Raw genomic sequence first — 16,401 nt, forward strand, 5'->3', positions numbered from 1 at the left:
ATGGCTTCCAAATTGGTCGCCAGACTCCAATGAAGTTTATTTCTATTGTTTAAATATATGTTTTGAAGAGGTTGAGCATAATTTAAGGGGACCTGAGCCATCCGGTGCGACTGGAAGCCCATTACAGCTTTATTTATCTATGTGTATACTGCACAATAAATTAAAACATCTCAAATGAAAAGTATGTGAGGTTAACTCTCCTCCAAACATTTTCCCCCTTGGATAATGACATCTAACTGCCACCCCTTTATCCCACATTTCTTGCAAATATAATTTTGAAACTACAATGTAGCATTAGCTCTCTCACCACAGAATAGAAAGGGGGTTTCTTCTATTCACCTCCTCTGGGTAATTATTATTTCCAGTTCTGGGGACAAGTCCCAATTTTCAGTATAAAAAATAACTTAAGCACTTCTCACCCTCACTTCCAGCCATTATTGTCATTTTTCTTTTTGTGATTGATTTTTAAAGCAGATAAACCAATATCTATTGTTTTTTCCAAGCAGTTCAGAAAAAGCAAACCAACAGTTACAGACCTCAAGGCTTAGGGGAACCAGAAGTTGTGAATAACAAAGTACAAACATGAATATTATCACTAAGATGAAATTACTTTTGATTAGTGCATAAAAAATAAGTGAAAAATTGAGGTGAAAGAAATTGAGGTGTCATTTTGCTGGGAGAGTAAATATTAAAATGGGCTTAAACTATAAATACTTTTATACATACTTTTATAACTCAATTCTTAAAAGTCCACATATTCAATTTGCCAGTTAAACTCTTCCTAGATATCAGAGGCATCATTTTATTTTCTAAAATGACATATAGTATAACACATACATCATATGCCCATATTCTGACTAGACACTATGAAGATGCCAGGAAACTCTGTCTCCCATCCAGTACCTTAGAAAAGTTTTCTGGAATTTTTTTAAAATTTAATCTCTGGGGAATACCAAGAGTCAGTTGTTAATTTTGAAATTGGCTGTTGGATTGTGACACATCTTAGGGATGCTGGGTGTGTAGAGTAAGCTAAGTCAGCCCCCACCCCACCCCGAGTTGAATGGATAACCTTTCTTCCCAAAAGCATCTTCACTTGGGATGATTGATTAGAAAATATAACAAATAAAATAATAGAACAAATAATGCTGGTGTTTTTACAAGGTTTCTGAAAGAAACACTCTATATTCCATTAATAGAATTAGATTTAATTCCAGGGATCATTAAGTCAGAATCAGAAATTCTATGTTAACCTCCCCCTTTACAGTGGATGATTAAAATTAGAATACACCCCAGCAGAAAGTCCGACTTCTTTTAAAAGAAGAACAGCTGCAGAAGGGGGAGGAGGGGTATGTAGGCGAAGAAGTCTTCCACTAAGGGAGTTGAAACCCCGTTGGGCTCTCAGAAATGATTTGTGCATTTGTTTCTCTTTTTGTTTTTAACACAGTCTCTCTTGGACTCATTTTCAACCCACTCCCTGCGTGTGCGGAGCCGAGTCTAAAGTCATCACGGAGCCACCCGGCAGCCGGGTCTTGTGGATTTCCGGCGCGGGACCCGCCAGGGAGGGAAAAGTGCCTCTCCAAACTACCAGCTGCAGGGACACGGACAAGGGTCCACGGCTGGAGGCTCTGTGGAAACCGATGAGTCTATACACCTCTCAGCTGTTATGAGAGTCACACGTCCAGAATGGGCTTTCCGGACCAGGGAGGGGAAAGGGAGGGAATCAGTGCACATAACGTTAGTTTAAAGCCGAACAGGACAGTATTAAAACATCAAACTGTTGGTGAGGACGAAAAAAGAAAAATGCGGGGAAAGGAAGAGATGATCCCAGGTGCCTTGGAACTGGGGAGAAAGCTTAAATGAAAATCAAATATCATAATAGCTCGAGTTCTATTTTGCTCATCCCCCACTCTGCCCCCATCATTCCAGTGTAGGAAAAACGGTGTGACTCCAACTAAAAATCAGAGAATCAGAAACGGAGAGGGACAGAGAGAAATCCCTTTTGTGCTGCCCTTAATAGTAGTAGTAGTAGTAGTATAGCATTTGTATTAGTGTTATTAATGTGCCTGTTCCCAAGCCTTCTCATCCCCCTCAAGTTGTGTCTTCAATGCTCCTGCCAAACCAGCCCGATCTGTCTGCCACCCACCCACTAGCATCCAAGAGTTATGCAGATGTTTATGGCTAGGAAAAAAATCTCAGTTATGCATCCTTGTATTTTTAAATACTGACTGTAAGTGATTCAAGTATAATCCTTTGTAAAACGCTTTTCTCTTTGACACATTGAAGGGGTTGAGAGAGGAAAACCTGGCATGGATTCCCCTTCCCCGACCCCTCTCCCACCCACCATCCTCGCCCCCACCATGCCAGCGTCAGGGCCCCTCACTATCCCTTGGGCCCTGCACCCAGGCAGTGAAGGTGTCCTTGCCTGCCCCTTGCCTGGGGTTTATCCAACTTTGGTAAGAATTGGGTCTTGGTTCTCAGGGTTAGATGCGAAAGAAGCTGTTTGAGAAGAAATGTGCTCTCCCTATAGCTAACCTCTCCCACCTTTGCTAATGCGAGCCAGGTCGTGAGAATTCAGAATTTTAGGTGCTTAGATTTGGTTGAAGTCTAATCTGGGTTCTCTTCCACACTAGGGAGTTCAGAGACCTCCGCAGGTTCCACTACCCTGGTGATATTCGAGGGTGAACAACCTAGTGGTGACCAGCTGAGATGAGTTTGGGAAAAGAGGAAGGAGAATCAAGGGAGAAGGAGGTGACTCCCAGACCCGTCCCTAGTCGCCCCCTCCTCGCGGCTACAGCGGCTGGTCCCTTTCCACCCTGTAAGTGCTCTAGAGAAGGCCGAGTGTCGTTGGCACAGCTTTATCTTTAACGGGGTTTCTTCTCGTTCTAGAGTTAAAAATCTGAGAGGAGAGCAGTGGGAGACGCTATTAATAAGAGAACAACAGCGAGGCTCTGGGTGAAGACAAACAGCGCAAGGTGTTGGGCCACAAGACAAAACCAAACGCCCCGAAGGCAGATGTCTGCTCAGGGCCCTCACCCTGACACCTCGGAGGTCCCCCAGCCTAGAGAGGATGATGACTGAGCACCGATGAGGTCAAAGCGCTGTCCCGGCTGCAATATCGGCTTTGAAAACTGTCAGGTCTGTCTGAATATGAACCAGCAAGGTCCTCGGGCTGATGGGATGGGCGCGTGACACCCAAGTGGCACTCAAAGACCAGGCATCCGAATGAGCAAGAGCTTTGGGCCAACCCTAAAGGTTTAAAGAAGGAAATGAAGGAAAAGGGTAGCAAACATAGAAAGTTGTTAATCTAAAAAAAAGAGTGAGAGAAAGAAAAGAAAATTGACTCTGGTGGTGCCCGCTGCTACACCTCCCCCCGCCCCAACCCGCTGGCCCCTATGAAATCCAGTCCCGGCTTTGTATTGCGCCCGCAGCCCGACGCAGCCCGGCCTCTAGCGAGAGCCAATCAGAAAGCGCCTCTCAGCACGTGGAGGAGAGAGACTCCAGAGCTCCGCGCCCGCTGCTCACTACACTTGTTACCGCTTGTCCTGAGCGCGGAGAGGGCGAGCTCAGGCTGCGAGCAGGGGCGGGAGCCGGCAGCCGGCAACCGAGAGAGACTGAGAGGCACAAAGATCGCAATAATATCCGTTAAAACCAGCCATCTAACCCCACCCACAACACACACCCATCCATCCCACCCGCCGGGAGAGACAGCCAACAGTCCGCTCTCTGCGCCCAGGGAAAAAGCCCCAACCATGAGCAATCAGTACCAGGAGGAGGGCTGCTCCGAGAGGCCCGAGTGCAAAAGTAAATCTCCTACTTTACTATCCTCCTACTGCATCGACAGCATCCTGGGCCGGAGAAGCCCGTGCAAAATGCGGCTGCTGGGAGCCGCGCAGAGCTTGCCTGCCCCGCTGGCCAGCCGCGCTGACCAGGAAAAGGCCGTGCAAGGTAAGGCTGCACCCATCAGGCACCTGCAAGGGGCACTGGGCACTGGATGTTTGATGTTCGGGAGCCAGGGGCCTGGGGGGTTGTGAAGTTGGAGAGGAAGAAAGGAGAGGGGACAACTCTGAGGCCTGGTGCCTCAAAGAGAAATGAACATCTCACTGGGGGCTGTCTCTCCCTCCCTATGCTTCCAGAGAAAGCAGAAGCCCAGCTTCGCTTTGGGACTTTGTAGATTATCGGCGTTAGTCTTTAGATAGTTTAAATACCCCTTTTGTTGGCCTTGGGTGTACTCTGAAGAGAGCTGGTGTCGCAGAAATAGCAGATGCTCTCTTAGACCCTCATGGAAACAACTTGATGAAGACAAGAACCCCAAACGCTGGTGAATGGGGGTCTCCAGGCAGGGTGAGCCCTTGGCCTTTTCTCTTTAGAAAATTTCTTTTCACACGGTGTTTTCCTTTTTTTTTTTTTAATTGTACATTACTTGTGACCTCTTAACCAAGCTTTCCAAAAAAAAAAACAAAAACAAAAAAAAAAAACATTTCCCCAATGTTCTTTATTGTATTTAAAATTTATGAAATGTGTGGCTTCTAGGTGCTATTTTTTCTCTGCTATGTTATTTTTTAAAGAATTGAGCTGTTGAGATGTTTAAAAGGTTTTATTTTTCTAAAATTAAAGATTGCAGAACAACTGTCGTTTTGCCCCGAACCTGTTACTCTCAAGTTTCGCCTTAAGCTGGAATGCAGAGGTATAGCTACGAAAGAACTGTTCGTTTCTTTTAAAATTTGAAAACCAGCGGTCCAGCCACAATGCTGCTTGGAAAACAGGACCTGATGGTGGAGAAGGGGCCGATTAAAATAAAACTGACTTTTTCCTTTTCTTTTTTTAGCCTGAAGTGGCACCTGTGCCAGCCACTTCCTCGAAGGGAAGGAGCGGCCTGTGCCTGTTGCACCCCCCTCTCTGTCCCGACTCCAGGCCTTTCCCAGCACATTTTTGCCAGGATTATTTTTCTTTGCCATTTTGTGTAAGGACCCCGGCCCCTCCCGCTGTGAATTGTTGGGGCGCGGCCTTAGCTCTGGGCCACAGGGCTTCTTCGCCCCGCAGGGGTCGCCCGCGGGGCAGCGCCCCTCTTACCAGCCCGTGCCCCTGTGGCGGAGCAGCGGGCAGAGGTCGTGCGCAAAGTTTTCAGAGTACTGGCAATTTTTAAAAAAGTTATTGGATGTTTCGGATGGTCCCCTGGCCCAAATGTGAAGAAAAAAAGAAGTGGGAGAGTGGGCAAAGGGAAAGAGAAAGGAATGAAAGAAGAAAGGGAGGAGAAGAAGGGAAAGCACGCAAAAAGATAAAGGAAGGAAAGGGGAGAGAAAGCGAAAGAGATAAGGAAAGGAAGAGGGGAGAAAGAAAGAAGGAAGGCAAGGAAAGAAAAAAGGGAGGGAGGGAGCGAGAGGAATAGATAAGAGAAGGAAAGGGGAAATAAATGGCAGAGTGAACGAGGGAAGGGAAAGAGGAAGAATGGGCAAAAATAAGGAAAACAAGAGAAAGAGGGGCAGAGAAAGAAGAAAGGGCAAGAAAAGTGGGGAAACGGGCCAGTCGGAGCCTGGTGGACCTGGGGCTGTGTGTGCCTAAGCCTAGGCACGCAGGGAGTTGCAGAGGGTTGGCCCCATGCGGTGGTTCTGGCGGGGACGCCCTGGCCCACTGGCTCGCTGACTGCTCTCCCTTGCCCGCAGGCTCCCCCAAGGGCAGCGGTGCCCCGTTCGAGGCAGAGCTGCACCTGCCGCCCAAGCTGCGGCGCCTCTATGGCCCTGGCGGGGGCCGCCTCCTCCAGGGCGCCGCGGCGGCGGCGGCAGCGGCGGCGGCAGCAGCAGCCGCGGCGGCCACGGCCACCTCGGGTCCCCGGGGGGAGGCCCCTCCACCGCCACCACCAAGCGCGCGGCCTGGGGAGCGGCCGGACGGCGCTGGGGCCGCGGTGGCTGCGGCCGCCGCGGCCGCCGCCGCCTGGGACACGCTCAAGATCAGCCAGGCGCCGCAGGTGAGCATCAGCCGCAGCAAGTCGTACCGCGAGAATGGGGCGCCCTTCGTGCCGCCGCCGCCTGCGCTGGACGAGCTGGGCGGCCCGGGGGGTGTTGCGCACCCTGACGAGCGCCTTGGCGCGGCCGGCGGACCCGGCAGTGCCCCAGCGGCGGGTGGCGGCACGGGCGCTGAGGACGATGAGGAGGAGCTGCTGGAGGATGAGGAGGATGAGGAGGAGGAAGAGGAGCTGCTGGAGGAGGATGATGAGGAGCTGCTGGAGGACGATGCCCGCGCGCTGCTCAAGGAGCCCCGGCGCTGCGCAGTGGCCGCTACCGGTGCCGTGGCCACAGCTGCTGCCGCCGCTGTGGCCACCGAGGGCGGGGAGCTGTCGCCCAAGGAAGAGCTGCTACTGCATCCAGAGGACGCTGAGGGCAAGGACGGCGAGGACAGCGTTTGCCTGTCCGCGGGCAGCGACTCGGAGGAGGGGCTGCTGAAGCGCAAGCAGAGGCGCTACCGCACCACGTTCACCAGCTACCAGCTGGAGGAACTGGAGCGAGCCTTCCAGAAGACACACTATCCGGACGTCTTCACCAGGTATAAGCGCAGGATGGTCACGGTGGCAATGGCGGGAGGGCAGCACGGGACTCTGAGAGGGCTGACAGGAAGGGAGGGGCCCCAGACTCTAGGCAGTCACTTTGCTCTTGACTTTGCCGAGGAGTGCCTTTCCAAACACCTACCTTTGCTCATCTAAAACTACCCACTCCCTCACCCCCATTCTGGGCTTTAAGTTTAAGCTGGGATAGTTTCTCTTCTTCCTAAGGTAGTTCCAGTTTAACATTTCCCAATTACAAGTTTCAGTTCAAGGAAAAGAGCCTTTCCTTAGAGCACCAGACTAAGCCACTTTGGGGAGGCACGCACACGCATTGCTTAGGGCTTTTCAGTCCTCGCCAGGTCCCCGGAGAGGCGCAGGGAGTACTACCCGCGGTCACTCTGCAGAGTAGAGAACGGGCTATTTTTGGCCACTGTACTGTGCGCTCATCACCCCTGCCTGGTGTCCCAGGAGTCTAGTGGGTATCGGTTACACTGTTTGCAGTGAGTCTGGAGCCCAGTGCCTGCGGAGGAGGTCTTTAAAAAGATCCGAGTACTGTCATTTGAGGACTCCTGAAATAGCCGAAGGAAGTCGGAATTGGACAGTGTTTAGTGTCTCTACACCTGAGTGGCATTAGCCAGAGTCTTCCCCTCTGGTCTCAGTCTTCCCCCCAGATAACCCAGTGTGTGTTTACTGTAAACGGGTTTACTGAATAGACAATGACTAATGGAAGCCCGGCAAAGAGGCAAGCAGTTGGGGAAATTTTTCTTTGGACAAGTGTCCAAGCCGGCTTGCGGGGTGGTTGTTGCTCTATTTCCCACTTGCTCTGAGTTTTGGGGGTGGGGGAAGATGTGCCTTTGGGATAACTGGGACTCTGGGCCCCGACTTCAGCTGATCTGGGGGTGCCCGCAGGTGGGAGCCTTTCTCTCCCACCCCAAGGCCAATGTTTCCGCTCAGCTGAAGAGGAGTCAGGGTTAGGGCAAACTTCCTCCATGAAGAGAAAGGGAACCGGTGTCTGCCTGGCGCAGGACTTGTCAAGCAAGCAGCTCCTTCGCAGGAAACGTGTGCAGATTTTCAACGTGCATTTTAGAGAAACTTGCCTGTCCCTTTGAACTAGAGGATACATTTCTGCTTAGGAACCAGAAGGCCTGAATCAACTCCAAATTATAGTTGGTCTGGCCATTGCCAAACTCCTAACCAGAAGCAAGAAAATAGAGAGGATTTAATGAGGGCGTGGGCATTTAAATTTGATTGTCCCTTGAGCTTAACTTGGTCTTCCCCATTGTCACCTAGTCCCATCCTTATCTTTAAACAAGGAAATAAATTTAAAAATCAGTGTGTACTATCAAATAGCTCACTGGACCACCGGCTTTTTGCATTTATCAAACATGTGTATTTCAAAAGAAGAAATGAACTGGTGTCAGTTGGTATCCAGGTCCGCCCTTTTTTAGCTAGAGGGGGGGCAAAGTGCGTGAGGAGGAGCCGCTCCTCTCTGCTACCCCACCCCCACCTCTTACCAGCCTAGGAGTCAGCCCCTTGGCGCCAGCCAGAAGTGTAGATTTAGATTTGCTAGTGCTCACTGTAACACGCGGCAAAGCAAAGCGCTTAGTGAACCGATTTTCTCCAGGTGCTGAAGTTTCAGGTGTGGACAGGAGGCCTACTGGCAGCACAGAGCCAGGGCCCCAGGCTCGGGCAACCCCAGCTCTTTCATATTAGCGAGCGGAGAGCCAATTATTCTCGGCGCGCTCATATTTTCGGTAAACAGGTCGTAAGCCATTTTACAGCATCTTAATGGTTTCCTATTTGCCTTAATTGTCGCAGTAATAACTGCAATGACGGGGTAGGGTTTCAGCTAAATTGACTTCCCCTGAGATGGGCAGGGTTTGTAGTGGGCACTGGAGTCAGGAGGTACGCAGAATTTTGTTTAATCGAAAAATTACCCCACTGAACTCTTAACAAGCTTAACATATCTCCAGAGGGTAATAGGGACTGTGACCTAAGGGGGTAAGGGAGGGAGGAAGGCGGGGGAGAGAGAGATGGAGGGAAAGGCAGAGAACTGAAAAGAGGGGAGAGAGAAAAAGAGGAAAGGGGAGGAGATAAATTTTTTAAAGGAAAAAGGCAGAATGAAACCAAGAGGGCAGAAAAATATTTCTTTAGGTGAGTGTTGAGCTCTTCCTGTGTTTAGTATTAGGACAAAACAATACAAGAACTGTGATGACTGTGTGTGTGTGTGTGTGTGTGTGTGTGTGTATGTGTACACGTGCATGCACGTGTATGAGAGTATTTTCTGTCTAACTCTGGCCTAAGGGGGAGAGAATCCATGTGTCCAAGTTTGTAGAATTATAGACCAAGAAGCCATCCCTGTCACACTTGAGTATGTTATATAATATTCTATATCTAGCAATATGTTGTGGTTTTATGCCTTCAATCAAATAGTAGGCACTCCAGTGGTGAAGAGATGGCATGCTCATGTACTTGGGGTGGGAGCAGGCAGGCAGGGGACTGGAGGAGGGAAGGTGGCTGAGAGGGAGTTGCCGGGGCCTGTAGTGACCTATCTGTATGTTGCTTTCTTATAGGGAGGAACTGGCCATGAGACTGGACTTGACTGAGGCCCGAGTCCAGGTGAGCTGTAAACAGGGGAAAAGGGAGGGAAGAAGGCTAGGGGATAAATGGAAGAGAGATATGGGTTAATGAACTGGGGGGCTGTGAGAGCCCCTTCATAACAGGAAGAGAAGCAGAATCAGAAAAGTAGATCCAAGCACTGACACACACAAAGATATTTAAAAATTAAGACTTGGGAGGTGGGAGGGGAATATTTCTGGGTTTAGGAGCCTGAGAAAGGAGTCCAAGTTCAGAACAGGGGTTTTAGAGTCTCTGAGACTACAGTTCAGGAGTCCCCAGTCCCAAGGCTCCTATAGAAAACAATCCATGACCCGACTTCTCCTGATTGAAATAATGGGATGGAGCATGGATTTGGTTGTTAGACAAATCCGCTCAGCTCCAAGCAGGTATTTGGCTGCGATTAAGTCTCCAATCGGGCTTCATAAAAGCCCACTTAGTGCTAGAACAAACAGGGCCATTTGAAGGCAAAATGCTGTTTGATTTCCCCTCCACCCCGCACAAGGAGCTGGCTAATGCTATTTGATTTCCCATTTTTTATAGCAATGAGCCCACATTGATCTAATAGGGAGTGAGTGCAATGCTATTAAAGGTGTTTGCAGCCCCATACCAGAGTGCATTTCCGAACCCAGGCCTCATAACCAAAGAGACGATCAACACCAGGCAGCCCCGATGGCCAACAGAAAACAGATGTCCCTGGGTTAGGAGCTGAGTGAATCACTTTACAGTCAAAATCAAGCGCTGATAAAGCACAATAAATTCCATATGGCTCATTTAATACACAACAGCTTCTTGCATTAGAGGGCTAATGATGAGGCCTGTCCCCTCCTTTCTGTTGACACATTTCTCCATTGTCAAACAGAGATGTGACAGCAACTCCGCATTTTCAGCTCAGGGGAACAAGTCGTGGGAAAGTTAAATAACTTTTAAAAAGAAAGAGAGCGCCCCCTCCCCTTCTGCTCTCCTCCTATTCACTGGAGAAGATGTAATTAAGTGAATATGAATTATTAGAGTCCTTTCGTTTACCTTTGGGGGGCCTCAGAGGTATTAATTCAATAATGAGGAATTGCAGGGGGACATCTTGATAATTGCAGTTGAGTCGGGAGAGATGATCTGTCTGTAAAGGTTTTCATGTTCTTTAAGGGCATTTTGCCTCCACTGCCCCATTCCCCTCCTTTACTCATTGCAATCATGGTGGGGCGGATATTCTCGTCTAGACAGATTTGGATGCACAAAAGCTGCCCACCCAGCCTGGTCCTATCTATAGTCTAACTTTTTCAAGCCTCTGAATCTCCACACTGGAGTGTTTCTGCAATTCACAAATAGATTATTTGAAGGCTGTGGAATGTAATGGATGGGCCCTTTTTCAGCAGAAATTTAAGTAATCAACTGATTTAAGTTCTTGATTTTTCTTGCCCTGGGTGGCTGTCTAGAAGTCAAACCAAGCTTAGTTGCTAGACAACCCCCAGGGTAGATATTTGAAGGAAGTGAATGTCTTTTAAAATGTTAAACATATTCCTCTGGTATAGTTTACATTATATTTTAATATAACTCTGTATAGCCCTGGAGTTCATTCTTAATTTTTGGACTTGTGTGCAGTCATAAACTGAGTTCTAAAGATATTAATGCCTTCAGGGGAGAAGGAGCATTTCTTCTCAGCTGTGGGTGTGATAAGCAGGTCACATAAAAATAATCTCATGCTCTTGGGGGTTATTTTTAGATGATGGTAGCTGCCATATTTCAGGTAAAGGTCTCTATTAAAACTGTTTCTTATTAACAATTAGGAAAATACCTGGCTGAAAACCTCCCCCAAGCCTAGAGCTGTCTATTTAAATAACCTAGTTAAACCACATTCCCAAAGGGAAATAAAAGACTTATTAGCTCTGAAGGTGGGAAAAGTCTACTTGTAACTTTCCCTCTGATTTCTATGTGCTCAGGTATTATTTGTCCATGCAGTCAGTCAATCCTTTCTTGCACAAAGTTGGGCCCTACAGAGAGCAGGCTGTGAACCCCCATTTCATTTTAAGGAGAACTAGCCCCTAAAATATATACCTGTTTGCTAATTATTGTGAACATTTATTTCCTCTCTCCCATCACTTCCCATACCCTAGAACCCAACACAGTGCGCTTAGGTATTCAATAAATATTTCTACAAAGAATAAGTGAGCCTCCTTCCTGCTTTCCATTTCAGTACAGAGCAGGGATTTTGCCAGCTCTTGGGTAAACCTGAGATAGGTGAAAATAGCTGATATGCAGCAAAACAGACCTATCATTCATCACTTGGTGGCTGCCTATTTTTGAGAGTCACCTCTGAAGGTGCTTTCATTTGCCTTACTCATTCCTCATAACAACCTTATAAAAAAAGTTTTATTTTCCCCATTTTATTGTCCCCATTTTACAGATTAGAAAACTGAGATTCAGAGATACTTATGTAGCCCACCTGAAGTCGTGCAGCAAGGAAGAGGCAGCCCAGACATTGAAACTTTGGTGTTCCCATGTCTAAATACACTAACCCATTTTCCTTACACTTAATGGGCTAATTGGAATACCTGCTACAAATGATTTGCTTGTCCTGTGTTTCCTGCTCTCTTTAAATCTGGGTTTCTTTTCAATCTAGTTTGGCCTCCGGTGTGTCAGAGAACAACCACAGGCCAAAGGGAGACCAGATGGGCCTGGGCACTGTAGAAGGGAGGGAGGGGCCGCGGCGCGGGGAAGGGTCTAGTAAGTGCCCAGAGCCATGCTGACCCCAGGCTTTCTGCACCTCACAGGTCTGGTTCCAAAACCGTCGCGCTAAGTGGCGCAAGCGGGAGAAGGCTGGTGCGCAGACCCATCCCCCGGGGTTGCCTTTCCCCGGGCCGCTCTCGGCCACCCACCCGCTCAGCCCCTACCTGGATGCCAGCCCCTTTCCCCCGCACCACCCTGCGCTAGACTCAGCTTGGACGGCTGCTGCCGCTGCCGCCGCCGCCGCCTTCCCGAGCCTACCTCCGCCTCCTGGCTCGGCCAGCCTGCCGCCCAGCGGGGCGCCGCTGGGCCTGAGCACTTTCCTGGGAGCCGCCGTGTTCCGGCACCCGGCATTCATCAGCCCGGCATTCGGCAGGTAATGCACGGCCTCAGTCTCTCTCATACACACAGAGGCTGAGGTCAGGGAGGTGGCAGGAGACTAACAGGGGGCTACACACATCTTTCTTTGGCCCAGCCTGAAAGACTTAAGCCAAAGAAAATACTCTGTAATTTTGACTTGGAAAAGGAAATGTGGGTTCTTAAGGGAATGACTTGGGACCGAGTAAGAAAGGGGAGACAGTTGGCAGTAACAACGGTGACAACCAGGAGTGTTCAATGAAAGCTGTAAAGGTACCATTCCAAGACAGCCAACAGCCTTGGCCATTGGTGGTATGAGTGCCCTCCAGTGTAGACTGCAGAGCAGGGATGACTTTTCAAGTTTTGCAAAAGTCTTTCCACATGCCCAAAGCCTGGCAGCCTGAGGAACATATTCCTGATCTCTGCTGAGAGCCGTGGAGCTGAGAGCCCTGGAGCCAGGAGGCCCTCTGGGTGCCTTCTTCCCCAGACCCTATCTTCCTTGTCACTCAAGTGGCCTGCTGCCAATGATACCCCCATATATGCAACCTCCAACCCCCACAGCGGCATAAGACAACGAAATAAAAGAAACAGTTCACCGTATATTATAACTCCCTTTCTTTAAATGAACACCGAGTGATGAAATTTAAAAATCTGTATAATCACACAGACAAAGAAACAAAGGAGGGATGTATTAAGTTGGAAAGTGCAGTGAAAATAAAACTGAATGCAGCTTCAATGATCTCTCTTAGGGAGAACAAAGGCATAATAGATTCATCCAACTGCGCAGCTACTTAACAAAAATCATCTTAGATAAATTTTTTTAAAAAGACTAAGTAAAATTAGTGTCTGGTAACAAACCGATAAAATAAACAGCAAGTGCACTGAAGTGAAGTTAGTGACTCAGTTTACCTAGTGGAACCAGCACATGGTATGCCCCCCTCCTCTCACATAATATCATTTCTTTTTGGAAAGAAAAATTAAAGTTTTGGGTCTCCTTCCCACTTTTCCCCTTTGACAAGAAATGACTTCTAAAACCAAGGGAACCACGACTGCAGTACCGGGGTTCAGAGAGGCTGGAAGAGGGTGGTGATGGGGGTGGCAGGAAATGCAAAGAGTGGGCTTGGGAGGAGGAGCTGGCGCTCCGTGAGCCCAGGTGGGCTCATTTCTAATTGTGGAAATCGTGGATTGGCCCCGCGGGGGCTTGGAGTCAGAGCTCTGGGGACTACTGGGAAAGCCTGCAGGCCCCTGAGAGGTGGTGGGGGTGGGGGCCTGGGGCGCAGGTCGGCGGTGAAGTGTGGAAAGGGTGGAAGCACCACGGAGCAATCCCGGTGCCGCCCAGAGGCGGTGGCGCTAGCGCTGGCATACATCCCAGGCTTGGGCATCATCTTGCGCTACGCCCTGGGGTCGCGAGCCTGGGGCTCTCTGGAGCAAGAGGCCCAGAGGCAAGAGGCACAGGCTAAGCTGCGGGAGAGTGTCGCCTCCCTAGGGCGTGGGGCCGCGGGTGGGTCACAGCCGCGTGCCCAGCGGAAATCAACAGGCGGGCGCCCTTCATCTTCACCCCCGCCGGTATTGGCCAGACACCCACCTCTTAGTCCCACTCTGGAGGGCGGCTGGGTCTGCACTGGTTCACAGGAAGGTCAGCAAGCAAGGCCACCTTTTCCAGGGTATACATCTTGAGCTGAGAAGGGACGGGGTAGGGTAGAGATATCAAAGTCTTCAGCATAGATCCTTCCTTCCTTCCTTCCTTCCTTCCTTCCTTCCTATCTCTCCTCTTTTCTCTCCACGTGATCTCCAGGCAAATAGTTTAATTGGAACATCAGGCCTTGGAATGCACCCCTTTTCTTAAGAGAAAGCGCAAAATCCGCGCAGTTGGACCCTGGGGGTTTTGGCCTCTGGGCCTGCCTCTGGTCGGGGTTCTGGCCCTTCCGGAAATATCTGGTCCTTTATTATTATTTTTTTCCTTTCCCGTTGAGTCTCTGCTCCGGTAAAGGCCTCCCAGTGTGCTCCAACTTCCACCCGTGCCACCTGCTACTCCTCAGCTCGCGGCCCACCTGGGGCCTGAGTTGCGGCACCCCTGGGGCTGCGCCCCTCTGCGCCTTCAGCGCCCCTCTGCTCCGCTGGTGAGAGGCTGCGGGAAAAGCCTTCCCAGGCACTGCACTCAGCTCCCGAGGCCATGACCGCGCTGTTTGCTCTCCCTGCAGGCTCTTTTCCACCATGGCCCCCCTGACCAGCGCATCGACTGCGGCCGCGCTCCTGCGACAGCCCACACCGGCCGTGGAGGGCGCGGTGGCGTCGGGTGCGCTGGCTGATCCGGCCACTGCAGCCGCAGACAGACGCGCCTCTAGCATAGCGGCTCTGAGGCTCAAGGCCAAGGAGCACGCGGCGCAGCTCACGCAGCTCAACATCCTCCCGGGCACCAGCACGGGCAAGGAGGTGTGCTAAAGGCTGCCTTCCACCCTCGCGCCTCCAGGCGCGCCCCGAAAGGTCACCTCACTCAGCACCACTCAAGACCAAATGGAAACAGAGGACCAGCACACTCCCGAGACGGCACTGAGAGAGCGCAGCCGCCTTCGCAGCAGCCTGGACGCGGGCAAGGCAGCCCTTGGCGCTTACGGACGTGGCACCTCCTCGGCTGGCTCTCCACCCGCCCCCGCCCCTGCCCCTGCCCCTGCCCCTGCCACTGCCAACCTCGCTCCAACTCGAACGTCCATTCTCTCCCATTCTTTACTGAAAATATCGGGGAGGTTTTCTCCCCAAGACGCCTGGTATTGAAGTTAAAATGTTAAAAAGCCCAATCTCTTCTCCTGACACCCCACTTAGCTTTTTTTTTTTTTTTTTTTAAATAGCATTTTTGCGCTCTAAGTTCATCTCCCCAGCGCGGGCCCGGCGTGAAGCCAGGGCCAGGGAAGCGAATGCGAGTCTGTAAGATAGTTAACAGTGCACTTAAAGGAAAGGGGCGTCTTGTTCTTGTTCTCTTCTTTATCATACACCAACCAAGGTTTTTATATCAAACCAAAGGGAAATACTCTGCTAGAATATGGACTGTTGAAGTCACCAAACTGTGATTATTGATTCTGTACATACCATTGTTATTAAAAAAAAAAAGAACAGAGCTTTGTATATTTGAAATGTTATAACGCAATTGCACTCAGCGTGGTATGGTAAAAGTTTGTCCTCCTGTAGATTCTTACTGTGTTGTAGATACGGTAGGGTTCCTAGACAAATATTTATGTACTCAAGCTCTTTATTTAACTTATTAACTGTAGAGGCTTCCGAAACCTTCAAGATAAAGGCAATGGTACAGTACTTTTGTGTAATGTGTAATTGTTACCACTTTTCCTTGCTATCTAGTGGAGAAGTGTCACGCTCAAAATAAAAAAAAATATATGTTTAACAAAAGGAAGTGTGAATGTTCTATGTAGGCGATGAGGGGACAGTAGAAGGGCCCTTGATGGGGGCCAGGGGTGGGTTCCGGAGCCCAGGCACCTCCTGGATTTATCTGCACTAGCATTTTCCTGGCAGAGGCCCCTGGTTTGAATTCAGTCCTCCAAGGAATCCGGTTTCCTACAAAGGTTAAGGACGCAGCCGCTGTGCTTTCACGCGCATCTCAACTTCCCTGGTCGTGTCACAGCTGGAACTTGGGGTCCTAGGCTATGGAGGTGGGGTGGGTTCTATGGTAGGTGGGGGTTATGTAGGCGTTGTTGTCGGTGGTGTCAGAAATTTGAAGCGAGCGAGAGTCTTGGATCGAAAGGCTAAGGAAGCTGTTCGTGAAAAGTGCCACGTAGCAAAGAAGTGCGGAGTCCAAGAGAGATGACAGGTAATGGCGAGAGCTAGAAGCCAAGGCGCTGGCTTCCGAGGGGGCGGGCTCCACGGTACACTCACTGGGAGGAGGGAGGGAGGGAGGGGAGGGAGAAAAGAGAGTAAGCGAAAGAGAGTGAGGAGAGAGGGGGAGAGAGAGAGGGAGAGGGAGAGAGAGGGAGAGAGAGAGAGAAAGAAGAGAGGAGAGAGAGCTCACGCAAGAAAGATGATGGAAAGGCAGCGAGGGGTATCCAAGTGGCAGATCTTAACTCGACAAATGTCATTACATCACTTATCCAGGCATTGGGAAATGTATACATTTTTAAAAATCCAAACAACTCTGGTTTCGTGAGGAGACCGAAACAGATTTGCGA

At 49.9% G+C, this 16,401-nt stretch overlaps 1 protein-coding gene across 1 annotated transcript; it reads left to right on the forward strand.

The window, feature by feature from the left end:
* Positions 1 to 3,539: 3,539 nt before the first annotated feature.
* Positions 3,540 to 15,588, forward strand: Arx (aristaless related homeobox). Its single transcript, XM_046425339.2, has 5 exons — positions 3,540 to 3,945; positions 5,661 to 6,537; positions 9,109 to 9,154; positions 11,920 to 12,248; positions 14,431 to 15,588. Exons 1-5 carry the CDS (start codon positions 3,750 to 3,752, stop codon positions 14,669 to 14,671), a joined length of 1,689 nt encoding a protein of 562 aa, XP_046281295.1. The 5' UTR covers positions 3,540 to 3,749; the 3' UTR covers positions 14,672 to 15,588.
* The last annotated feature ends 813 nt before the right edge of the window (positions 15,589 to 16,401 follow it).

The sequence above is a fragment of the Marmota monax genome, unplaced genomic scaffold (assembly GCF_021218885.2).
Source record: "Marmota monax isolate L192 unplaced genomic scaffold, Marmota_monax_Labrador192_F-V1.1 WCK01_AAM20220418_F8-fsc00075, whole genome shotgun sequence".
Lineage (NCBI taxonomy): Eukaryota > Metazoa > Chordata > Mammalia > Rodentia > Sciuridae > Marmota > Marmota monax.